This window comes from Phyllopteryx taeniolatus, chromosome 8 (genome assembly GCF_024500385.1).
Source record: "Phyllopteryx taeniolatus isolate TA_2022b chromosome 8, UOR_Ptae_1.2, whole genome shotgun sequence".
In the NCBI taxonomy this organism is placed as follows: Eukaryota; Metazoa; Chordata; class Actinopteri; order Syngnathiformes; family Syngnathidae; genus Phyllopteryx; species Phyllopteryx taeniolatus.
The window spans coordinates 29,217,393-29,244,399 of NC_084509.1; the positions used below are offsets into that span (position 1 = coordinate 29,217,393).

The 27,007-nt window shown below is 44.3% G+C and overlaps 2 protein-coding genes across 9 annotated transcripts in view; both read left to right on the forward strand.

The window, feature by feature from the left end:
• Nucleotides 1-7,217, forward strand: part of si:dkey-24p1.6 (protein sel-1 homolog 3) — a 38,947-nt gene extending 31,730 nt beyond the window's left edge. Inside the window, exon 25 of the transcript XR_009789629.1 lies at nucleotides 7,083-7,217. The gene's annotated coding sequence lies outside the window, so the exon portion shown is untranslated. The remainder of the gene's footprint in view (nucleotides 1-7,082) is intronic.
• A 413-nt stretch (nucleotides 7,218-7,630) lies between these two features.
• Nucleotides 7,631-27,007, forward strand: part of robo2 (roundabout, axon guidance receptor, homolog 2 (Drosophila)) — a 298,134-nt gene continuing 278,757 nt past the window's right edge. For all 8 annotated transcript variants that reach the window (XM_061781153.1, XM_061781161.1, XM_061781159.1 and 5 more), the window contains exon 1: nucleotides 7,631-7,754. In XM_061781153.1, coding sequence (XP_061637137.1) covers nucleotides 7,631-7,754 — 124 coding nt within the window. The remainder of the gene's footprint in view (nucleotides 7,755-27,007) is intronic.

The following is a 27,007-nucleotide window of genomic DNA, read 5'->3' on the forward strand; positions in this document are numbered from 1 at the left end:
TTGACATATTAGATCATCCACTGTATGTTGTTTGCCTACAACGGTTCACCTAAAAGTGATTTAACACGCATATGTTGGATTTGGAGACCATAAACATTACTTTCTGTTTGGAATATCTTTCCATATTTGAACATAATGCGGGCATAATAACAACAGATGACGAGAGAATTGTGTAATTTGTGCAGAAATTGCATGCGAACGATGAAAAGCTGAAGCTGCATTGGAATGCTGTGGAATTAATTGAATTGTTGAAATGTTGAATGTGGCACTTAGATGAGTTTCAATTTGATTATCGTATCGCTTCAATTCGGCGTGGAAGTTTTTGAAATGTTTGAGTTTGGAATGGGAATAATGGGGAACTTTTTTTGTTGAATGTCTTTTTTTGGAGTTTTATTTATTTATTATTTTTTTTTTTAATCAAAATTTCGAGAATCCTCTTTATTTCCAGGCAAAATGTATTTTTCAAGTACTGTGAGCATTGTGTTTGTTTACATTGAAAAAGTACCAGTAAAAGAAACATGCAAATAAACTTTTTTTTTTAAATAATGTTACAGGAATGAAATAGTATTTTTCAAGGTAAATATCCGTTATTTTATGGACAAAATGGCTTCTAATTTTGAGGATGAAAAAAATATATACGTTCAAGCCCAAAAAAAGTTGTGTGGTATTTTATCCGAGTAAAGAAAAAAATGCAGTTTTTTTTCCTAAGAGAAAAAAAGTATTCATTTTTTTTTTTTTTTTAAGGAAAAATGTGGTATTGTTACACTATTATTTTCGAGAAATCAAATCTGATATATTTTTAGGAATTTTGAGGCTGAGAAGGTGAATGATTTTTGGATTTTTATATCTGGCGTAAATGTAGCACAGCATTTCTGAAGAAAGAACATCATACCAACAGTCAAAAACGGTGGTGGTAGTGTGAAGGTCTTGGGCTGCTTAGCTCCTTCAGGATCTGGACGACTGGCTGTGATTGAAATATAAGAATATGAGAAGGGGGCCAGTACTTTTTCAGGGCACTGTATATATATTTTTCCACTCAGAAGCGTGGTGTTCATTTAAAGTGCTGAAAATGAGTTTGGAGATGTCGTCCACCCAAGTTCGCTCTCGTCCTGGATGGGCGGAGTGAGCTGGCTGTTGGGATTAGGAGCGCTGCGAGCCAGCAGATTATCCAGTATCTGGGCAGGCAGATGCGCCGACGAGAAAAAAAAAACCACGACACACGCACACACAAACCCCCCCCCCCCCCCAAAAAAAAAAAGCAGAGCCAGATCTCCATCAAGGCGAAGGGGGGAATCAATTCATTGTGCTCACTCTGAGAAAGCTAATTTCACGCCGTCAACATGTCAAGATGACAGTTTCCCCCCCGTCTTTTGTCTCAACGTCTTTGTTGATCCCCCCCCCACACTCTGGAGCTTCACACGTGACAGAAAACACACACACACGCTTTAACCCATATTTGCTGAGTATGGTAAATGCCTGTGTGTAAATTTTTAAAGAGGTTTAGCCAAACCCGAGCTGGAAACGAGCGCGCCTGTTGGCTGAGCGTCTCAGCCCGCGGGCCCCCCGTCGGTCCCCCATTCTGCCCAGTCGAGCTTCATCCTTATCGGCGCGCTGCACCCACGCCACTGCAACCGTCGCAGCCAGCAGTCGGTCGCCTCTCCCGCTTGACCACATTTTTCCAGAGGGCTCTTGTCTGGGCGTGATAAACTGTCAAACGTACCAGGACGGGATGCGGAGCGCTTCCCTTCCCCGGCGAGTCCCGACCGCTTTGCTCCTGTCACCAGTCGTCGGGTGGTTGCGGGGGGGAGGCTATTCTTGTGAGGGTGCTTTCAAATAATATAACGGTGGAGTCGTCAAAACCTGAACTGTACAGTCCACGTGACCTTTTTTGAAATGGTATTTTAACATTAATGGTCATACAGGAATAATCAAACATTAAAAACAACAAAACACTTTTGTTACTCCCAAAGAATGAGGTGAGTTAGCAAATGTCAGACATTTCATTTTGTACGGGGCACGAATGTAGCATACGCGGCCGGAACCGGCTGAACAGTCGCGGGATTCGGCAACCTAGTTTTCATGAGTGGCCGATTGTCGCCGACTAGTTTTGTTGCACTTCAAAATTGTAAACACTGGTGAACAGCGTCTAAAGTTCACAGATGACAGAGCCAATCAAAAATGCACAAGCTTTACCAAAAACAAAACGTTTCTGGCAGCGCTGAGCCGTACCAATACAATATACCAATATATATACACGGTATAATACGGTATATATAGTATAGTGTATGTAGGTTTTTTTTTATAATACTCAACTATATTTATAATTTCATTTCAGTCAGTGAATGGGTCGACTGTCAAAATATCTACACTCTCCCCGTTTCCTCTTGGTCCTTGACAATCGCTGCGTGTTTTTGTGGTTCAGTAAAAAAATAATTCAGTACAATGTATTTTTTCCCGTCGCAGGGTGCTGGTTATTTTTAGCCATGTTGCGCCGTGTTAGGTTAGCTCACTTTCACTCACTTGCTCGCTACTAAACTGAAATCCTTGTCTGTGGTCCACAGAAACAAAGGAAAGTGTCATCAGTCATCTTGAGACTCTCCCTCGCTAAAACTTAATCATCAAGATAGAAACGTATGTGTAATATTGGACTAGGACCTGAATTTTAACAGCCACGTTATATCAATAACGTTGTCAGCGTTTTCTAATCTAAGACATATTGTCAAAATCAAAGGAACATTGTCTAAAACTGACTTTGAGAGACGTAGCCGTGCGTTTGTCTCCAGAAGGTTAGAGTACTGTAACGGCCTGCTCGCTAGGTTTTAGAAACTGCAGTACATCCAGAATAGACTTGGAAATATGACCATGTTAGCCTCGCGCTCAGGTCTCTGCACTGGCTTCTTGTCTATCGGAGAAGAAAGAGACTTGAAAACAGTTCTACTTGTGCACAAGTCTCTTCGTAGTCTCGCCGTTAGAGCCGTATGGACCTTGTCGGGCAGCGGTCTGGTGCCCAGACTCAAGACTAACCAGTGAGGGTGCATTTCAGTTTTATTGCTGATCAAATCTGGAACAGTCTTCCAGAAGACGTGAGGCAGGCCTAAGCCTTGACAGTGTTCCAATCCAGGCTGAAAAAAGTTCTATTTCGATGTGCATATGACAACTGAAAACATTGTATTCACACTCGTCCCCTTTAATTATTGCCTTCAAGCATGTATTTTCCCTTTCGTGTGTGTGTGTGTGTGTGTGACGAGAAGCTAACATGAGTCTACATCTTGACTCAAATGTCACAAACCGATGGACTCACAAGCTCCATCAGTCCTTTGTTCACGAAAGCTTGGTCAATAGCTCCATTTTTCACCTCCATCTACTGTACTTCACCTCTAATGACGGTGCGTGGTCTTTTTCTTCTTTGTCATCTTCGTCTGCGTTTTGATGTGAAAACAACTTTTGAATCTTGCGGGCTCACAAGGGACCTAAAACAAAGACGCCGGATGCTAATTCCAGCTCTGCTTTCGCCAGATTCGTCTCGTTTGTGCCAGCTAATTTTACACAAGGGGGGTTAGTTTGATTTCCCAACATCACAGCATCTATTGTTCTACTGGTTCTACTTGGACAAGTAGACATGCGGATCAAGCATATTCTAATCATATTGCTTTAAATGAGCTTTGCGTAGCTTCATCACACACGTTTTCATCCACATCAGCGCTGTGCCTGCCCTCAGACGGCCTGTCGTCAATGTAAAACTGTTGAAATATATATTTGCTTCGTCGTATTATCAACCAACTGCCTGCACATTTGATTATTATTGATTCCACGGACCAATTATTCAATGGCTAGCATTAGTGGCTAGTGGCACACCTTTAAGGAAGCACAAAATTGTTATTTTTGTTCAAATGAATCGACTCGCAAATAAATCAATCGAAAGGATCCCTTGTGAGGAACTCTACGGCAATGGTACTTCGATTTCGAAGTTTCATTTGTGACCATGCTTGTAACTTGAATCACTCAACTGAGTGACTGCTCCTCTCACGAGTTATTAATGATCACCACCACATTGCACCCAACAAATGAACAGGGTGACGCCAAAGTAATGCGCAGGGCAATGTTTGTGTCATACGATTCGGCGACTGCTCCTTTCGCCAGTGAGTCCCTGTAACCGCCTCTTTGCACAAGAGAAATAAACACACGATGACTCGAAATCCATCACCATAAACCATGATCCGCTTTAGTAGCTGGAAATTGTCTGGGCGTAATCCACAAACTCCAGATGCATTCTGGGAGCCTTAAGTTTGTTTTGAGGGCTCTCACTTTGGAAACGTTACCATTGCACTTGGACAGCTCAGGAAAAAAACCCCCGTACCTTACGAAGAAATACAAGCCGAGTCAATTTCGAGGTTTGACCTTGCGAGCAATGAACTGCACCCCTTCTCCTGACAGTGTAAGAGGCCATAAGTGTTCTTAGTAATGATGTGTGCGCTACTTACAGATGTCGCCATTCCATTCTTGGAAGAGAAAAACAGACATCTCTCTTCCTGAGTGTGCGGAAAGATTAATTATGTTCTCGCCGATCGTTATTAGCCTGGGAGAACGTGACGGAACGGTAAAATCGGGTGGGCAGGTAGAAAATGAGCAAGGATTGTGCGTGAATATTAATTTGTGCCACGCGTACGGGGGAAAAAAAATATGGCTCGGAACGCTGTAATTAGGACATTAAATCCGGGCTGTTGATGTCTGTTGAAGCCACCCACTTGTGAGAAGCCGCCTGTTTTACTGTGTGAACCAGGGAGCAGTAGAAGCTGCGGCGCTGACAAAGCTCCGAGGTTATGAGGCTTTGAAGGGTGGCCGTTATCTCGATGGGGGGGGGGGGGGGGGGGGGGGGGGGGGGGGGCAACACAGGCCAGAGATGTACTGTGAAGAGAACACACTAAACACTAAATGGCTCTCAACACTTCCCTGCACTCAATATGTGAAACTTACCAGAAAACTGAAACACTCATAGAGACACTGACTGTCATTCAAATGAATAAGTCATTCATGTCACTCAACTCTTTACCTTGTTTGGTTTCGGTGATAAGGGATTGTTAAGGTTAGGGGATTTTAGGGTTAGAGTATTATGGCTTGTCAGGGAATGAGGGTTTATGTTAGACTTCGGGGGTAGGGGATTGTGTTAGACTTTAGTGTTAGGGGATAAGTGGTTGTTACGGTTCGGGGTTGGGATATAAGGGTTCTTTTAGTTCGGGGTTATGGTTAGGTTTCGAAGACAAGGGGTCGTTGGGATTAGGGTTCAAGGTTATTTTTCGGGATAGAGAAGAGATACAAATTGTTAGGGTTTGGAAATGAGCTCAAAGTGAGGTTCAGGGATTAAGGGATTGTTCGGGTTAGGGGTTATGTTCATGGTTTGGAGTTAAGGATAAGGTTATGATGAATATACCAATGAAGAACTCCAAGCATCTGAAAAACAGCGTCCACTGTATTCCAATTCAGATTTAAGCTTCGGATTTTGAATGGCCCTCATGAATGACCGCAGTTTATATTTTCTAATGCGACACTCATTCCAAAAGCGTCTGCAAAAAAAGGAGGGGGGGGGGGGTCAAGAGAAGTACACTATTTTTTATTCATTTTTGGCCTTTTCAAATGATTTAGGATGTTGAAATTATAGTACAGATTGTAGCAAGAAGCATGGAAGTTGACACTCCTGATTTGCATCCGCAGGCCACATTAAATGATTAGCGGGCCGAATCTGGAACCTGGGCCTCGAGTTTGACATCTGTGGATTAGACAATACGGGATAATTAGGGTTAGGTTTTTTTAGGGGTTTGGGGTCAGGGACTATATGGTTGTGTTTAAGGGTTTAGGATTGTGGGGATTAAGGGATTGTTGGTGTTAGTTGTATGAGATCGTAAGGGACTGGGGTTAGGGCATAAGAGGTTGTGCATATAGGATTATACGAGACTGGGGCTGTGGTTAGTTGAAGTGAATAAAGTATTGTTAGGGTTAGGAGTTTGGATTAGGGAGTTAAAGGACACAGGATCAGGATAGGGTTAGGGGTTAAAGGGATAGAGTTTGATCTCAGAGGTTCCACTGTGATGAACCATTATTGTTTTCAAATTCAGAATGTTTGCTGTGCCCATTTGGCTCCATTTAGTAAACTTTGGTCAGACACAGCAGACTGGGACAGGTCCAGAGAGTACCTCGCGCTGTCCTCACAAAGTGATCCAGTTTGTCTCTTTGGCTTTCCCACCTTGTCCTGTTTCTGTGCCCTCTGGCTTCCGGTTAAGATAAATCCTTACACCGCCGGGGGTGATACCGTCGACACTCCTACCTTAGGGGTAGGGGGGTCGAGGGGTTGTTAGGATGTTCAGGTCAGAGGTTTGTTTAAGGGTTGAGAAATAAGGTTAGATTAGATTAGATTGGTTGAGGTGGGGCAGGGGTTACCAAACTTTGTGAAACTGAGAGCTACTTCTTGCGTACTGATTAGTGTGACGGTCGAACAGTTTGACACAAATCACAAATTTGCGCAAATTACCTTTAATTATGTTATTATTGATTGAAGACACTGATTACTTTGACAATTTCTCGCTACAAATCTCTGCATTATTTTACATTCCCAAATGATCACTTTCACAAAATTCCTTGGAAATCACAATGTCCCATCACTAGTGTGATATTTTGAGAGCAGGCCCACAAGCGACTCCTGTGGTCCTTGGGTGTCACCCGCCTGTGGGCACCGTGTCGACGACCCCTGGGTTAGGGGGTAAATGATTGCGTTGGTAGTTAACCATTTGAATGTTCAAAGTCCTAAATGTTTGTTGTGTAAACTGCCGTGTTTTGTAAACATGAAGGGTTTGGAGACAAGTACCTCCCACTAGAGTCACAAAGTGATCCAGTTTGCAATTTTGGCTACCCCGCCTTCTCTTGTTTCTGTGCCTTCTAGCCTCAGGTTAAGCTTAATCGTCACACCCACCGGGGGGTGATACAGTCAACAGTGCCGGTCAAGGTCATCAAGACAAATACGGATGTGGGACAACCTTTGGTCTTCTGAGAACTCTTTGTTATTTCATTTTTTCCCCTCCTCGGTTTACCAGGTATCCCACCAGTCCTTTGTAGAGTACAGAAGGTGGATAATGCTCCCACCTCTCGCGGCAGAAGCCTGAGTGCTGTGGAATGAATTCCCCGCAGAGCGATAGAGGAGGCAGAATATTCCAGCAGCAGCAGCAGCAGCAGCAGCAGCAGCAACGGCAGCTTCGGCGGCAGTGTCGGCATCCACGGCGGCGGCATTACGCGACACCGAGCGGCGGAGAGAGAGCGGCGGGCGACTGGGTGTGTGCGTGTGCGTAAGCGCGAGTTCCGATGCACTGCGCCGAGCGTGGCGTCGTCGCGTGGCAGGCTGCGCGTTACCCTCAGGTCCCCCACCGCTCCTCCGCACAAGGCGGGCATGAAGCGTCGGCAGCAGTGAGGACCAGCCCCCGGCCGGTGGCGTCGCGCAGAAGCAGCTCGAGAGGCAGCGCCGGCAGAATGGTGGCCGAGCTGGACACCTAACCGCTGACACCGGCGTGACGGATGACAGCCCACGCGTGGCTTCCCGCTCCAGGAGCCATGTGAGAGTGTCTCGGGCAACCAGCAACTCTTGGACATGTTTTCCAGGGCCACGTCTGGATTTCTTCCCACGTTTGAACTTGTTTTCTTTCTCCTGGTGCTCTCTGGATGTCCCGAAGCCGCCTACCCGGCTCGGACTAAAGGGAGATGGAACAAGGGAGGTAAGAGACAGCCTCGTATTTGAAATGGATTGGCTTGCCAGACGGTGAGCGATGCGATGCAAGATGGTCTTGGGTCAGATGCCGGTGACACCCGGGCCGACAATGTCAACCGCAGACCTTGCCAAGCTCACCATGACCGCCGATGTCATGTAACTTATCGCTCCTGTTATGTTGAAATTCTCTCTCTTTTTCTTTCTTTCTTTATGTCACATTTGGATAATGAAGCAAACCCCAGGTCACGCTGACCCAGCAACATGAATGCCGTTCCGAACAAAATGAATATAACAGGCGCTTTAAGTTGGCGATCTGTTGTACTTTGGCCTTTTTTAACCCCAACTGGACTTAATGATGAGATGTGAAGAATGTTTATTGAGATTTGTTTTTGTTTCTGACATTTTCGTACACGTCGTGAGTCAGATTGACTCGGGAAATTGAATGCTTTTCCTGGGGCACAAACATAACAGGAGGGATCAAATCAACCGTTTATTGGAATTTGCAATGAAATGGTAAGATTATTGTGCTTTATTTCTAACACATTTGAAGAATTAAACACGCTGTGGGTGAATTTGATCCAGGAACATTAATTCTGTTCCTGAAAAACAAAAATGTCATAAGAGGGCTAAGTCCGCCGTTTGCTGTACTTTGGCAAATACTTTGGCAATGACGTGCATAATACCAGAGTTAATAGTGAGGTTATTGCTGTTGTTTTTTTCTCCCCCGGTTCCCGACATGTTTGGATGATTAGACGTGCACCGGGTCAAATTAATCCAGAAGCACTTGCGCTGTTACAGGAGGGTTAAGGCAGCAGTTTGCTGTACTATGGAAACTAGTTTGCAACGAAATGGTTAGTAATGGAGTATAATGCTGAGATTATTGGGATTTTGTTCATTGCTGACATGTTTGTAACTATCTTCACTGTTTGGTCATCGCAGTTTATTCTACAGGCTACTTGAGAACCCTTTCAGAATGGCGCTATCCTATGACGCTCAGTGTCTTAAGACACTTTTGGTTTTTTGGTTCAAAGACCATCTGAGCACAAAGGCGTTAACGACTCTCCTCCGTTGGAGCCGTACCCGCTCGGTCTCTGTTGCAGGTTTTAATCCCCTTTGTCGGAATTAAAGGGACCCCTCTAATCTGGGCAAGGAGGCTGAGATGCAACCCCGTCGACATTGTTAGCGCTCAGTGGGATCTCGGGATGGCATCAAAGAGGCGCAGTGGCCACGGCCATCTATTTAATGATTCCTCACCAGTTTGATTCCTCTTTCGCCCCCTGACGTTCTCTACCTTGCACTTCTCAGATGCCACGCACTGAAATTCAGCCCTAATGAGTTGGATTTGCTCCGCAATGTTGCTTAATGAAAGCGATTCTCTTTTTATGTCCACTTCTCCCCCCCCTCCTACGTTGTGTTTATATGCCACATTAATTCTCGAAATTAACATAGGAAGTAGGTCGAGAGTAAAGTTAATTTCCGTCAGATGAAACTTTGAAGGACTCAGTGGATTATCAGGCGGCTGCTAGCGATGATGAATGGAATTGTTTGGCGCACAAACAAATCCAAACCAAGGGCGAAGGCGATCCGAGTGTGAAACTCCGGGCGATGTGTGGCCTCTGGTGAAATAGAGGGCAGCGACCTCCGCAGTCATAACCGCACGAGAAGATCTCTCTATATGAGCACAGTTAAACAAATCATATCACAGCCTTAGTGTGGCCCTTTCTAGATGTGACACGGTGAGTACATTCTCAGTCATGATCAGGACCGAAGTGCCATCGGTATTGTTGCAATATTGCTAAAAAACAATTGCAGATATATGCACCTATACATATATATAGATGCCGTATAAGCCCTGTCCCAATAGGAGGTAGTATAGTAATTGTTGTCAAGGAAGTATGTTGAAGTGCTACATCGAGACTGAGAAACAAGCTTTGTATGTCAGGAAGGAGTTAAGTTTAGCCCGGGTTGTTCGTGGAATTTTACGGCGTGCCAAGTATGTGCGGACTTGTGGTAAATCTTTCAGAAATGAATCGATCAGATAATGTGTAAGCCATTTTTTCTTTTTTTTTAAGACGAGTTTCAATTGATATGAAACTGTTTTTGGCTGGCGTCACTGAGGTTTGGTGTGCGGACTAACAAGTGATGAGCAAATAAAGTAGGACAAAAAAGAATAAGCACAAATTGGAGCAAAACTGGTGTTTGTTGTTCGCGCTAATCATTCACTTGATAACGTAGCAAGCTGCTACACAAGAGCAAATAACAGACGGCGCTTGAAAAGCCTAACTTGAACACGTTCGAAGTATTCTTTAACTCTACTCAACTTTACGATTTACATGCCACCTGTAGTTACTGTTAGCTAGTAACATCTTGTTCGCTATCGAAGCTATTGCTAAGAACACCGCTGTGTCACACAATACAAGGAGGAGCCGGTAACAGAGCGTTTACTCTCAAAGATGCTAAGTATTGTATTTACGATAATTCCGATATAAAACGGTAAGATTAAAAGTTTTAAATATTATGGCGATTGATCACCCCAGTTTTAGTTTTAACGCACATTTAAGGTTTTTAAACTTTTATTTAACATTTGCTCTCCGAAAACAAAATGGAGCAAGGACAGAGCGTTTAATCTGTGACGTGTAATGCTGTTTTAACCATTTTTTGAATGATGGTCTTTGATCGCTAAACGGCAAGCCCAGTCACCGTTACACTTTTGATCGTTTTAATTCACATTTAAGACTTTGAAACTTTTTAAAATATTGTAATATGTTTTAATATTTCCCATCAGAAAACAAAATGGAGCGAGGACTGAGTGTTTAATCTGTGACGCTTAATGCGTTTTTAACCAGAATTACGATTACGTAAAACGATAACACTAGCCGTTTGAAATGTTATGATTTTTTGTTGATAACCGTCAACCTTTTCCTCCCCACCCCTTGATACTTTGAATGCACATTTCTGAAAGTTTCTTCTCCTGTTTTTTGGATTGGTTATCTCATTTTATTTTGGAAAGCGTTGTGCACTGAATGAGTCGATATCTGTCTTTCTTTTGAGCATGAGCCGTCCCTTTCGGGGGGTTAAGCCCTCTTATTTGCCTCTGCACGTGAAGAACGGCTCTCACTCTTTTGCTTGAATTCGCGTCTGTTACATTTTATTGCGCCGACGTTGAGTTTTCAATTTGGGAAATGATCAAAATAGCTGCGGGAAGTCCCCCCCCCCCATCTAGTCATGACACACCGCTTTCTGGATGGCATCGTTTTCCTCCTCAAAGCCGATACAATCACAGCTGCCGTTCTCCGGGAGATGGAAACGATAAACTTTACTGTCACCTTTCAAGTCCGAGGGGCCTTTAAGAGGGAATACCAAAGGATTTGGGTGATGCAATCAGACTGGAAATGTGCAGGTTGTTATTTTTGAGGCGATGATGCGCACACAACACGTCGTTTAAACGTTGCTCATCGAAAATACGAGCACGTAAACGAAACTGCTGCGGCAAGGTCGCGTTTGAGTGCATGTCACAGACACATGGGCATTAGTGTTTTACAGAGGCAAATAAATAGATCCTAAAATAGTCTTAAATTCAGGGAAGCTCAGGGTTTTGCTATTCCATTCCGTGTGATAGCAACTCAAGCTATTCTATTTTGAGGGTTGGATCATCGGTTACAGCAACAGTGAGCGTTTTATTTTGAAAGCGGACTGATGGGCCAGTTCATTTGTAAATTGAAAGTTAAAAAACAGTCATTCAAGTTCAAGACGTGAAATACTCAATTAGAATAATTCAATCATTTTCACGTGATTTGATTACATTTACCACTTGTCAAAAATAAATACAAATGTTAAATTCTCACTACTTCAAAATATGTACTCTTTATGCTGTATATACAGTTGTGTGGTCTGGGCGAGCCCAAACATTTGAATAGTAGTATATATGTAAAATAAGTATTTCATGAGATACTGTAAAGGAAGACAAAACAAAAATGAATTCATCAGTTTTGGGGGTTGGGGGGGAAGAATTCACATTGTAAATGCTCCGTGTGTTGGATTATAGACGTGACCATCCGCGGGTTCCACAGAAAAAAAAGGACTTCTTCTCCAGCAGATATCATCACAATCCAGTGCTCAATTTGCCCCCCTGACCACCTGTTAGCTCGTCAGGAGAAATTGACTCGGCTATATCCCGAGCCCGCCGGCAGGTGGGCTGGCGAAGAAGCTTGCTTGACTAAACGGCAGCTTGCTGAGGCCGGCAGGAAGGAAGTGTGCGCAACAGTACTGCTCAGTCCTCCCCGCAGCTGAACAGACTGTGATGTGACATCTGGGATGGGAGTTAAGAGTATCAGATCCGTAAAAGCCGAAGCCGAGCGCAGGATTCGCCTGATACTGATGGACGACGCGCCAAGTTGTTGGCTGAGGAGCGTTACAGCCTGGGATGGGGGACACACAAGACAGCCAGCGAGCAAGCAAAGAACATTTCCATTCGGAAATGTCATGCAAAGTAAAAGTTGGAACCTTTCCATGGGAATTCGTGGGAACAAACCAAGAATTCACCAACTTGAAGGTTGGCTCTTACTAGGGAACTTAAATACAGTTGGGGAAAATACACTGTCGCTTCCACAAGCGGCAGTCGCTCGCCTTGTGGCGACGCCCAAACTCCGCCCCTTTTGAGGAGGACCGGTATCGCCAAAACGCTCCCAATGAAAAGGTGGAAGCAAACAGTAGCATCAAAATCAAAGTTCCAAGGTCTCAGTCCACCGACCTCCTTCTTCCATCAGTTTAACTTTGCGCTACTATTTGTTATTTAGATTTTGAATGCAAGTGTAAGTAACAGCCACGCCCCCACACGATGCCGGTCGCATCTGGGCCACAGCGGGACAACAGAGTGCTGGCCAGAGGGATTGAATTGCTGTACAAGCTAATTGGCTGGAATATTAGGCAACAGCCTGACAGAAAAATGAATTGAACGTCTTTACTTTGAATTAATGTGATTTGACTCGTGTCTCCGGGGGTAAAGGGGGCACAGTGAGGGCTGATGTGGATCGGGGGTAAAATCACTCACACTCTGTTCCTGTGTTGACATTCCGTGTACACTTGTTTGTGCGTGTGCGTGTGTGTCTGTGTGTTTTTTTAACTGATGACACAGTGAAGATATTTGCTGTTTCGTTTGTTCCAAGTAATTACAAGCCGGCAAATTGATGAGTAACAAAGTTGCTGACTGGTTACTGAAAAGGGCAAGAAAGGCACAAAGTAGGCCTGCTGCTCTTCCTGGCACCATAATTAAGCTTTCACATCTGATGAAGCATCACACACTCAAACGCAAAAATACATGTCATATGTACAACCCCAATTCCAATGAAGTTGGGACGTTGTGTTAAACATGTCAAAAAAAAACAGAATACAATGATTTGCAAATCATGTTCGACCTATATTTCATTGAATACACTACAAAGACAAGTTATTTCACGTTCAAACTGATCAACTTGATTGTTTTTAGCAAATAATCATGAATTTACAATTTTATGGCTGCAACACGTTCCAAAAAAGCTGGGACAGTTGGCAAAATTGTTTTGGGAAATTGTGGACGTCGTGTCCTCTGGGCCAAAGAGGAAAAGAACCACCCGGACTGTTATGGACGCAAAGTTCAAAAGCCGGCATCTGTGATGGTATGGGGCTGTGTTAGTCCCAATGGCATGGGTAACTTACACATCGGTGAAGGCACCATTCATGCTGAAAGGTACATACAGGTTTTGGAGAAACACATGCTGCCATCCAAGCAACGTCTTTTTCATGGACGCCTCTGCTTATTTCAGCAAGACAATGCCAAACCACATTCTGCACGTGTTATAACAGCGGGGGTTCGTAGTAAAAGAGTGCGGGTACTAGACTGGCCTGCCTGCAGTCCAGACCTGTCTCCCATTGAAAATGTGTGGCACATTATGAAACGTAAAATACGACAACGGAGACCCCGGACTGTTGAACGGCTGAAGCTGTACATCGAGCAAGAATGGGAAAGAATTCCACCTACTAAGCTTCAACAATTAGTGTCCTCAGTTCCCAAACGTTTGCTAAAAACAATCAAGTTGATCCGTTTGAACATTAAATATCTTGTCTTTGTAGTGTATTCATTTAAATATAGGTTGAACATGATTTGCAAATCATTGTATGGTGTTTTTATTTACGTTCCAACTTCATTGGAATTGGGGTTGTTGGTAGAGCATTCGATATAGGCGGAATTGTCAGGCAGGCAAACAAACAATTCCTCGGAATCGAATGACTGGAAACTAGTTCTCAATAAGAACCAGTTTTCAATTGCCATCCCAGTTTTTACATGCAACGTAGAAAAAAAAGAAAAATTCTATGAAACTCACCATGGCCAAGCTTATTGGAAAAAGTTCTTCATCTCTACGATTCGAAGAACACGATAGAATAAGCCAATTTCCGTGAACTCTCGCCATCTAAATGCAAACACACACAAAACAGTAACACAGCCACGCTCAAGCAAGGCCATTTATTTTGCCATAAACATTGGTGTGAGTGATTCTCCAAGTGGAAAAAAAGCTTTTCAAATATGGATAACAAGATAATACAAAAAAAAAAAAAAAGCCCAACAAAACACGACGGCTCTTTCATTCATCGAGTCTTGTCTCATATGTTTTGACAGTTTCCATCGCTTTGCTTAGGCCTAATGGGCAAAGAGGTGAAGTTAACTTGGTACTGGTTATTGATGAAAATGTGTACATTACGTAAGTATAACGCTACATAAGGATAACATGAGCTTTCGAACTCAAGACACCAAAAGCACGCAATAGCAAGACATGCATTGAGGTCGTTTTCTTGATAGTCACAGAATTAAACACAGTCATAAGTTCTTATTCTGCAATCTTGACCGAGGTGCTCTCATCTCAGGTATGAATGGAGCTTTGGGAACAAGTGAGAAGAAAACAAAATCAAATACAGCTGTCACATCACGACGCGGGTCGATACTTGTGCCTTTCAACCCGAGGACCGCACTGCAGACGCGTGACGCTGACGACACACGGCGAGCACACCTGACGCTTGCTTTGGACCGAAACTACAAACTGCAAGCACGCGCAAAAAGCCTGGGTCTGTCTGAGCACTTAGAAGCAGGAAATAAGGTCTCTTGCATATTGCAGGCGCCAAAACGGCCATCTTTCATGTGGTCTTGGATGGATGTGCCCCAAATGCATACAATATCGCCTGTAAAATGGACTTTCTAATTGTAATTCTATACTGTACACATATTTGGGTCTCTGGAGTGCCTGCCCACCAATCAGGTGTGAAATAACACAAGCTAGTATATTTTGTTGTCAGCTGCCTGTGTCAGAACATGTCCAGCAAGCTGTTCAAATTTTGGACCTTCCAGACCCACTCGCAACAGGACAAAGTCCGCAGTCTATATTGCCGATAGACCTTTTTTTTTTTTTACATTTTCTTCCACACCACCCACATGCTTTAAAGACTTTTAAACACATTAAGAATATATAAAAATATAGAATTCATCTTGTTTTATGGCAGTTCCATTTTATCCCCAAAAAACGCATACAGTATGTAATATTCTGTGACGTGGGAATTGCTCTGAGAAATCGAATGAATTGGATTTGTAGTCAAATAGGCGCTAACATGAATAGCGTGTGCAGTAGCTGAAGGCATAATGTCAAATAACCAGCATGGAAATGACATACGAGCGTAGCCACCACGGTGAGAAAAAAACGCCTCAATTTTACCCACAAAAAGAACTGCAGTGCGTAAATAAGAATAACAATCAGTAACAACCTGTAGTAGAGTATCAGTGACTTGCCAAACCATTCGGAAGAACCCTCCAAGACCACCTCGGAACCGGTTGATTTGGTCCGCACCAGAATGGGCATTATTCCATTTATGCCAGAGTCTCACTGACGCTCGTGGTCAACTCAATCACGGCAACTTCCTGACAATGCGGTCGTAACTGGAACATAACCGATAACGCCGCCGCGATTTGAATCAATCAATCTTAGTAATGAGAATGGGAAGTTAATCCATTGTTACGCATTATTGGACTGCAAATGAAGGTCTTTGGGGTTAATTAACTACTGGGCGAAGGACAATGTTAATATAAGGCAGCCCTCATGTGGTGCAGGTAATAACACTCTTGGGAACATTCCGCTTCAGTTAGCGTCCGAGTAGAAAAAAGAAAGAAGTTTAAGCCTTAAAGTTCTGTTCTACTATAACTTCCTTGATAGGAGAACTTTCTGCTGACAGCTGCCACACTATTTCCTCCATTCGGAACATAACCACTTGAAAACGTGTTGAAACGAAACAAATGGTCCCCGCCTCTCATTTGATTAAAACTCAATTGCCCAAATCCACCATTTCCCAAGCCCGTGAACCAATTAATTTCATCAGCGTTGACTGGAAGGAGGAATCCTCGGTAATGAGCAATGGCTGACAAAATGATTGGTGACCAGCGGTATTGTCATTGCATGCAGTCAGATGGCCAGCCTAGGTCGCTGATTACGTGAATGATAGCTTTCTGCTATTGTTTTTTTGGGCTAAAATGGCTGCTTCAAACCAAAATGTCAGACTTCCTCTTCAATTTCAGGCATGGGTTCTTGAGATTTTTTCTGGCATTCTGGGATAGTATTTCGGACGACCCGTCCCGCCAGTTAGGCCGTTAAATCGCGGTTCCACTGTACCCGCATTAGATGACGTGAGCAAAAAGCTTGGCAATTTAGCGTCGCCCACCTGTCTGGGATACCTGTTTCTGGGAATTCCAGTCTCTCAGGACCTGAAGCGGGCGATCAACATCAACGGCTTCTCAGAAAGCACGGCCTGCCACGGGAGCTGCCGAGGCAGTTCTCCACAGCGGTCATCCAATCGGTCCTGTGTTCTTCCATCACAGTCTGGCTTGCTGCTGCTACAAAAAAAGGACAAACTGCGACTGCGACGGACAATCAAAACTGCTGAAAAGATTGTCTGCACCCCCCTACCCACCCTCGAGGACTTGCACGCTGCCAGAACTCAGACAAGAGCGTGCAAAATCCTCTCGGACCCTCCGCATCCCGGTCACCGGCTCTTCCGGCTCCTTCCCTCAGGTTGGCGCTACCGATCGATGCAAACTAGAACTAGCAGACATTCCCTCTTGCCATCAACTTCTTAAACAGCTAACCTACAATTCCATTGCAACATGCTGTCAATTTCTTTTGTCTGAGTTTCTTGTCACATTTCTGTCGGGCCAATTACATACTAGTCGTGCACTCACTGTCGTCGTCTCGCCACGCTGCACTATTTGCATATCTGTTGTTGACCAACACTGGCCACTCATGCCAGAGTAGCATCTGCTCCATTTGCACACTGACTGAGGAGTATCTGCAACATTTGCACAATCGACATTGTCCCAGATGATGGCGCTGCTCGTCACTTGAAACCGCATCCACTCCTTGAAGTCTCGGCGCCCTTTGCACGATGGTCATTGCACCGGACTATTGCGAGATGAGTCATTGGAACTGCTCTAAGTGCCAGAGGACAATTGTCAAAAAAATAAATACAAATAAAAAATTGTTCCGGCATTACCAGATCACTAGCAACCCTTTATTGCTCAGTGACTGTTTTTTTTTTGTCAATGTCTTTCTGTCTCCAAAGTGTTCTCTGTCAATTGACCGTCTGTTGTCGTACTCGAGCGGCTCCAACTACCCGAGACAAATTCCTTGTGTGTTTTTTGGACATACTTGGCAAAATAAAGATGATTCTGATTCCGATTAGGGCTCATTTGGGTGACTTTCCTATTGGAAGTTTGTTAAAGTTACAAATCCAAAATGCCTCCTTCTAATGGAAATGTGTGACCTCGTGTTCAATTTGGGCACAGGTCCTTCAGACTCTTTCGTGCGTCCTGCTATGATAGACATGTCAGGGGGCGCTTGGAGGGTCGTGTTGGGGACCTTGAAATGACCCTTCCATTTTCACCAGGAAACACACACAAACAGCAGTGAGTGAAGCAGAGAGGTAGAACATTAATATGACAGCGATTCCAAGAGGATCCTAATGAAGTAAATAGGTGGTTAAATATAATAGGAGCTTTTTTTTTTTTCTTTCCACAAAGTCAAGTGAGCTACCTTTCCAGCTATTTCGGAAGGAAAAAAAAAAAGCTGCACGCTAATGCAAAATGCATAGGTGGCCTTTGTAGACCTTAATCTCGGCTTTCTAAATCCCTGGCTTGCTATAAATACTGCACTGACGTGCTTCTCGCAAAGGCTCACGCCGCATCTCCTGGTGTCTAAGAAAAAGAAAGACAGAAAGAGAGAGAGAGAATAAATGTAGTCCCTTTATGTGGCCTTTAGATGTGAACTGAAATTGCGTTCACCATGCTTGAGGAAATCTTAAGTAGCTTGCGATTTCAAATGCGAATGTCCCTGAGGTCGGAATCTGACTCTGAAGTTACAATGGTACACGTATTCTGATTTTGCAGTCGGGTAAAGAGTCGCACTGAGTCCTCACACCAAAGATTTTAGGTGCCGGGAGTGGACGTGGCTGCTGCTCCGTAAACAAACACAGTGCAGCTCACCCTGTGGCTAGTGCAATTCATGGCGAGCGACATGCTTTTGGCAGTACGCCGAGCTAAATGTCAAGGCATCATGCAGAAAAAAGAAATACAAATAGCTTGATAGAAACACAACTTTTAGTAGTGGCATTTAAAGATTTTCTCCTGAGCTTTTTAGATGGGAAAACAAATGCCATTCATGTTTTTATAGCATCATAATTCACACTGTTCGAAACTGTTACTGTTGTACTTGTCTGTGTCGCCCATTTTCCTCAAAGGAAGACAAAACAAAACAAATACACCTTCCAAAAATGAAAACATTTAAGCTATAATATAGTATTAAATATGTACAACTGCCGTACTCTTTTGTGTCACCTGTTTTCTAAAAATCCGAATCCGACTCATCTTTATTTGCCGAGTATGTCCAAAACACACAAGGAATTTGCCTCGGGTAGTCGGAGCCGCTCGAGTACGACGACAGGCGGTCAATTGACATAAAAACATAAAAACACACGGAGAAGACAAGCTACCCGTTATATATTATTGATTCATATTTGTTGTTTCTTTTCAAAAAGGGCAAACCATTAATGTTGCACAAAAATATCTTGTCTTTGGGTTTGCACAGCCTGATACCGTGTAAGCCAAAACATTGAGGTTTTTGTTGTATTTCCTTCCCAAAAACAAAACAAAACAAAACAAAAGAAAAATCCTTTGGGTGTGATGGATTATTCAGCACGTCTAGTTTGGACTCAACTCACCTATTGAACTACGACGCTAGAGAATCCTCATTCAAGCCATTTTGCCCTGTTTTTTTCAATAGCTCCGCGTTGCTCAATGACGGTGGAAAAAGTCCCTTTTCCAAACTGTGTCCCCGTTGAAATCAGGCTCAAAAGTTCAAATCCCACAAGCAAAATGGATGCCAGTTTCACTTCTGCGCCCACGACAGGAAGTCAGCTTCGCGTCGGTGTGTTCCTTGTCCGTGCAGTGGAGCATTTGAAATGCACTCCCGCCTCTGAGCCGGAAGAGGCGGTTTTCCTGACACGCCATATTGGACAAGACAGCAACACGGAACATTTAGAGGCGGACGGCGAGGGCGTAGCGCGACGGCCGGGCCTCGCCAGCTGCGATAATGATGTATAATTTAATTGAAGGCTGTGCTTTTCTATCCTCCGTAGGACTCAAACCGCTCCTCTCTCTCGCCCATGTATTATTCAGGCTAATGGTGACACTGAAATAGAAAAAAAAAAAAAAAAAAAGCTTCTTATCTCTTTAAAATTTCATCGCCGAGAGCAAAGAGAGGTAAGGCGGTATGCCGGGAGAGTGAATGAGTCACACTGGGTTGGATGGCAGCGAAGCTCACTTCCGTTTCCAATTCTGACCGCGGACAACGTCGTCGTCCCGGCAACAGTTGACAAACTCAATCAGCCGACGCATAAGCACTCCACGGCACCGCTAGTAAACAAACCTTCTTTGTCATCCACTCAGGAAGAGTGATTGAGAAAACCGAGGATGTTAGCCTTCCTCTCGACCTCCGTAGTTTGAAGATCTTACATGCTGTCAACTGCTTGGATGGGAGACAAAAGGCCGTCCGTAATTTACATTTCAACGAGCTATTTGATTCAAAATTAACCATCGTCGATGTTTATGGACGTTAGCTAGCAGACTAGCCGTTACTCGACGACAAGCCGACCAAACATTTCATACATACCCGTGACGAAATGCCTTCCACGAAACCGACGATGGGGGTTTGGTTCCCAGTCACCTCTCGGGAAGCAACCCGGAGGCGGTCTTGCGATCTACTCTGTACAACTTCTTACGACAGCCACTCGGTGTATCCTCCACTGTGATGATCACGTCTTCACCTCCAAACCAGATGAGAAATTAGAAGAAGAAAAACAAGAAGCTAGGCTACACTGCTAGCTTATCTGGTAAGTACAAACAAACCAAAATATAAACACTGTTAAGAGTTCCCACCACAGGATAATTTCTCAGGACAATCTTTAAAAAAAAAAAACTCTTAACTTCTCACTCTTAACGCACCCACAACACAGGATAATTGCTCAGCATCATCTTTCAAAAACAAACAAAAAACAAAAACACTCTTAACGCAACCCACACCGCAGGATAATCGGATAATCTGGATAATCGTTTTCAAAGAGATTCAAACAATCGGTCCTTTGCTGTCATTGCTCGCAAGGGATGATCAAATGCTCTCAGATTTGGCCTGATTTTCTGTATTTGTGTTATACACTGCAGAAGAAAAAATACCCGCGTCTCAATTTTCTGCGGCGAAACATGTAATGTGTCCCTATCCTCATTTCCCACCATGTGAGGGAAGCGTTCCAGTGCTATTTTACTTTCTTATATTTGCATAATCACAACGTTTTTTGAGGGCCTGTAGTTGATTAATGGCATTTAAATCCATTTAAATGTTGTAAATTGATTTGACATTCAAGTCAACTGCGCTACGCTGCTAACAGTGGTGACGTCACCATGAAGCCCATCTTGGCTGCCAAGCCACACCATTGGAAAAGGCTCAATGTTCCCATCTAATATTGTCGAGAAAGATGGGACACCGAATGAATAATTGTGCACTGATGTATAAATATAGCTATGTAAATGCACTATATCCATTTTTGTCCTTTGCCACAAGGGAGGCGCGTGGCGGCGTAGGCGTTATAGAACAAATAACTTGGACAAACATGGCGACTGGCACCGTGTAATTATTTCCTCGGCCTTGAATATCTCATAGCGGCCCTCCGGTGTTCCGAGCCGGGCCGTGACAGCGTTTGCTTAACGACAAGCCAATCCCGTTAGTGCCGGCGTACATATGCAATCGCGCCCACGCTTTTCGGCTGGTACAACCCCAATTCCGATGAAGTTGGGACGTGATAAACGTAAATAAAAACAGAATACAATGACCTGCAAATCAAGTTCAACCTATATTTAATTGAATACACTACAAAGACAAGATATTTGGATCAAGTTGGATGCAAAAGGAGAACTGTAATTATTGCACCAAAGTGTCATACATTGGGAAGATTATCCAGTTTATTCCTCGTGGATTAAAAGAAAGCTGTCTTTTGACTGTTCTCAGTCTTAATGTTCCAAGTTGCTTTATAAGTTGTTTTTTCTCTGGACCAATAAGAGTGGAACTGGACAATTTAATCAGGCATTCTGGTATCTTGTTATTAAGCTTTTTGGTCTCCATGAGAATTATTATTATTATTATCATTCTAGGAGAATTAAGTCATCTACAAACCTCCCCCCCCCCCCCCCCCCCCCCCACACTCCAAAGTTGAAGATATTAGTTTAAGCAAACAAACCCATTTATATTTTGGGATTCCTTCACCCAATGAGAGTTAATCAATAATAAATAAGAGTTTTGTTAAGGAATCTGATTGATAAGCAGTATCAATAATGGAATCGGAATCATCAAATTCCCATTCGTACACAAGATGCCGCCAAAGCCTTGTCCAAATGGAAATTGGTGTCAAGGAACTATGTTGAAACAATACATCTAGACGGAGACGAGCTTTGTATGTCAGGGAGGAGCCAAATTTAGTCTGGGTTGCTAGTGGAAGTTACGGAGAGTCTTTGCTACGTGGTTTGTACATGCACACTTCCGGTGCATATTTTTCCAAAACCAAATCATCATCTGCAAGCCATTGAGGGTAATGTTGTAAGAAGAGTTTAAAATGATGTCAAACTGCTTTTATGATTGAAGCTATCATTCTTAGCAATTGTAAACAAATAAAGAAATGGGGAAGGGGGTGTCAATAGTTTGCCTTTTTTTGGGGGGCTATTGGCAGCAGTGGTTTTGGTCCCTCTGACTGTATTCTATTTACATGTGCATTTGTTGTCTTAAAGGGTGATTCAAAACCCTCCTGAGTGCGGCTTCTCAGGTCATCACCACCAGGCAATAATATTCACATCAGCAGGAAAGCCCACCAGCACCACATTTGAGGGTTTATTGTGCGATTCATCATGCTCGCGGCGACTGTCCGGGGGGAATTTGGGGATTTTATTTTGTCTTTCAACTCCCGCCCGCCATCGAACAACATGTAATAACTGCGCCTTGCAAATGCGGCACACCACGCGCGTATAAACGAGTAAGCGTTGTAATCTTGCAGCTGATGCCCCCGCAAAAAAGGGTCTGAGAGCATGATTTCCTGTCAAGTCCAAAAAGTACAGCGTGAACTGGAGGAGCCTTTGGTGTCGAACAAAGCAGGATATTGCGCTCCACGTCGAGCATCCTTTCTTCTTCTGACACGTATGAAATGGAAAAGAAGAATGGTGAACATTTACGGTGCGATGGAACCTCCAAAGTCAAACCCAATCGGTTCCTCGACGCTGGTTGGCTTTGAAGTTGACAAACATAAAAACCTTTGTTAACATACAGCTTACTATATTGTTTTATGCAACATACAAAACTGTGAGTACACCCTCTACACCCTTCACAAACAATTGCCTACAAAGAAAATTAATTACCATAAATTGTGCAGCTAAAAATATCACTACTGTAAAATCCAAAAGTCGTGTATGTTAACATAAGACTACAGTAAATTTCCTTCAAAGTTGGGGTGGTTAGAATATGAGCCCTACAACCCCCACAAAAGTTGGGCATGAGTTTACAATAAGACTGCCTGCTGTAGAATTGACCAGGTCAAATTATGACGACTGGAATTCCCTGCAAAGAAAGAACAAGATCCCGGATACAAGCGGCCGAAATGAGTTTCTCGGTCATCCGGGAGGATCTCCGAGTAGAGCCGCTGCTCCTCCGCATCGAGAGGAGCCAGATGAGGTGGCCGGGGCATCTGATTCGGATGCCTCCCGGACGCCTCCCCGGTGAGGTGTTCCGGGCATGTCCCACCGGGAGGAGACGCCGGGGATGACGCTGGACACACTGGAGAGGCTACATCCTCCGGCTGGCCTGGGAACGCCTCGGAAGAGCTGGATGAAGTGGCTGCGGAGAGGGAAATCTGGGCGTCCCTGCTAAAGCTACCGCCCCCGCGACCCGACCTCGGATAAGCGGTAGAAAATGGATGGATGGAAAATCATCCAATTATAGTTCTTGGTCCATATAGGAATGCATAAAGGGTCCAGAACGGGACCCGACTCCACCCATTGAGGACCTCCGGTACGACTGGCCGTACTTGATGCAGCGATTTGAAGTTCAGGGCTGCTGTGAAAGATGAGCTCGAGTGTGTACACGCAGGCTGGATTAGGAGTTTAATGACTGAGAAAAATGATGGCCTCTCACCCAAGGTGAAACCCCCCTACACCTCCCCCCCATCTGGGCAGGGGGGTGACGGTGCCAGAGCTCATTGAAAAGTGAAGGTAATCCCTTCTTCCTCATTTCTACCCACCTGTCACCAGTACCGCCACCCAAGCCCGAGGCATGTAATTATACTTTTATTGTCTCGAGTCACACTCCATCATTCATTGGGGAAAAAAAATAAAAAATACAAACTAAAACAAATCTCACCTACTGTATGAGGCCTGGACGGACCCCACTGCAATGTACATTTATGAATCTTGTTCCAATGCACCGTTAATAGTGTGTATCCAAAAGCTATCAGCCCTCTCTGGCCCCCCTTTTGGGTCTTTTTAGGTGCTCAGCCGTAAGCGAGGGGCCATGCGCTCGTGTCTGCCCCCCCACCCCCCCTTGCCCTGACACCATTAGCTCTGCTGATATATTAAGGTTCTGTTTCCCTTGTAATTTGTTTTGTCTGTCAGCTTGATGGATGTCTTGTTTGCTGCCACTTCCTCACACACGTGGGTGGGGAAATAGTAGCTCTGGGACATCAAAAGACAAGGCAGAAGGCATTTGTTTCGGCCCAAGCAGGTCGTCGACTTGTGTTGTAAAGGCAGAAGAAGCTAACGCTTTTTAGCTAGGACTAATCTGCGCATCCAACAACACTGCAGCTCTGCTCAGCTTTTGGCGTGTCGCTGTGTGGCAATACCCAGTATTCATCTTCATAATTTTTGGGGTTCTTTCTGAAACACCCTCAGATGGCAGAGAAATCTTGCCAAAGCCGTGTCTAAAGCAATTGGTGTCATGGAAGTATGTTAAAGTGATACAGACATTGTTGAGTTTGAGCTTCAAAACAGGAGGCCAAATTTCATTACATCGTGGTTTGACATATATGTACTAAAAGGACCTTTTTTTTTTTTCCTTTAAAAACGATAGGATATATTGCAATTTTGCGGCGCCCCAAGCTGCAGCTTGTGAAGCCCCCACAACCCAGTTTGAGGACCACTTCATTACAGCACATCAGACACTATTACCGTCCCGATTTTGATGTGACAAAAAGTCATGAAAATCTAGTCGTACGTTCCTGACGCACGCAATTCAACAGAGCGTCACGTTTCCACCTGGACGGGGTGCCGGGTCGGCCGAACGTTGGCCCGCTATCGTGTCCGGCTGTGCAGGAGCATCAGAAGCAGCCGTTGAGCAAAACGTTAGGGCGCGCCGGCAGCTCGGCTTCACGGCGAACCTCGGCATTTCGATTTCCATATAACGTCGCGGGACGTTCATCTGTGTCCGAGCACGTCTCGCTCATCCCTCTGCTGCCTTCCCCCGTTAGGTGCGCTGGATTGAATCTGTTAACAGCTCCGACCCAACCCAGCTACTGCTGCTATTATCATCATCAACTTGACTTATTCAGCTCATTCAGGACGTTGCGCAAATACTCCCATTTTCACAATAGAATTCCCAAATTAAGAGATATTTTACATACAGTATTTACGTCGTCCTTCCGCATTTCTTGACTGATTCAAACAATTAAAACGGCAAACTATGAAGCAAATTTAAGACACAAACAGAATGATTTATCATATCCTACAAAAAGTGACACGTCTTTTAGTCATTTAGTGTACAGTACATGTTTCAAGTTGGAACATCTGGAAATGGCCAAGTTTTGTCTTCTATGGTCAGTCTTTAAACTTCTCCATTGTCTTGGCGGCGGGTAATATGTCTTTCAGTCGGACACAGTATCTAAGATGAATTTGAAGAACCTCTGAAGAGCCTAAAATGGAACACTCCGTGTCTTTTTTTTGGTGGTTCACAGTACACCTACCAACTTCATGTTGATATGGAAAATTGGCTTTGGGGCAGAATTTTCCAAAGGTTCCTGGTCAAGTTTCAAACATAGAACCTCCGATTATGAGACCACAGCGTCCATCCATCTCATTTTTCATAGCGCTTATCCTTATTAGCTGGACGAGAGGTTGGGTACACCCTGGACTGGTTGCCAGCCAATCGCAGTTTTTGCAAATTCGGGCATCAGGCAAAATAATAGCAAGAGCTCAGTGTGATGCCATTTAGTTGTAACTACAACGGAGAAGACATCAGATTGCCATCACCGAGGAATTTACCCAAAGAAGCTTAGGCAACAGCATGTGGTGACACATCACACCAACTCAGCACTGTGATCAAAACCCCAAATATACGCTCCTTCAGTCAAGTCAGCAAGCCCCCCCCCCGCCCCAACCTCAAGTGTCTCTCTGCTTGCCCCCCCCCCGAGTGCTTTCCATTTGTCGTCTTGAAATTTGAGCGACCGTGCGAAAAACGTACCCGTCGAAGCAGGTATGCGTGTCACAGCTGAATGCTTTCACTACCCTTAATCCACAGAGCAGGTTTGGAATCTTATTTTTGGGGGTGGGGGGATCAGCACTGGTAACATCGCTGTCACGAAGGCGACGACTCTGCAGGCTCCTTTTTAAAGAGCTTTACAACTGAGGAATGAATCCGTCAGCAAAACAATCAGCACTTTGGCTTGACTTTTCTTTTTTTTTTTTTAAGATTTAAGATTGAGCAGACCTTGAACCAGTTACCAAAACAGACATTCTAATCTCCCAATTTGTGCTCAATATCGCGCGTATACCAGCCTTCGAATGTTTCTTTATGCGAAACATGGACGCCTACTGCAAACTATTTGAAAAGGAGAGCACTCCTTGGATTATTCAAACACAAAAGCTTCATTTGCTTCTGTGGCTGTTTGTCTCTTTTTGCGTTCCCTTTGAATTCGGAGCCAGGCACGCCTCGGTCGGATATGCAAATTTAGCCGAAGAAAAGCCGTCTGGCTCGCAAAGAGGCTCTTATCCTTTCGCTTCAATGCCGATCGGAGCCAGGAGACTTGAATGTGCCGCGAGGCGCCATTTGGACCCGCTCTTACACGTCGAGAGACGGAAGAAGTGTTTGTTTGCTGTCTGAAGATCTTTTGCACGTCACCCACCGTATGTCTTCAAACAGCAGCCGGGGGGGCATTTATGTACTCAAAAACAGAGCGTACTGGCCGTGCGTTTGAAGTACGGTGTTTATTTTCAATTTCGTTCGGTTTCCGTGCATCGTGTATGGTAGACACGCCTGCCGCCGAAGTCGACTCGCGCAAGGCGAAATGTTCTATATTCGTGTTTGACCGTGCCGATCCGATTTTCTTGTCAGAGAAATGATGAGTCGACTCTTGCTGCACGGCTGTAAGACCACGCGAATGCGGTTACTTCGACGATGGGACTGATGACGCGACACCTATGCGGGCTGCGCAATCCATCGTTTGAGCGTCGTCATCGCAATGCACGTGTGCGCAGTAGTCACATCGTATGGTGTATTATTGATGTGCAGTCAATCAACTGTAATATGAATAAATGACCAGCAGGGGGACCTGGTTGGACATGCTAATAAGATTAGGCCCGATGTTACGGTAAACGATAACCCATCAAACAACAGACGG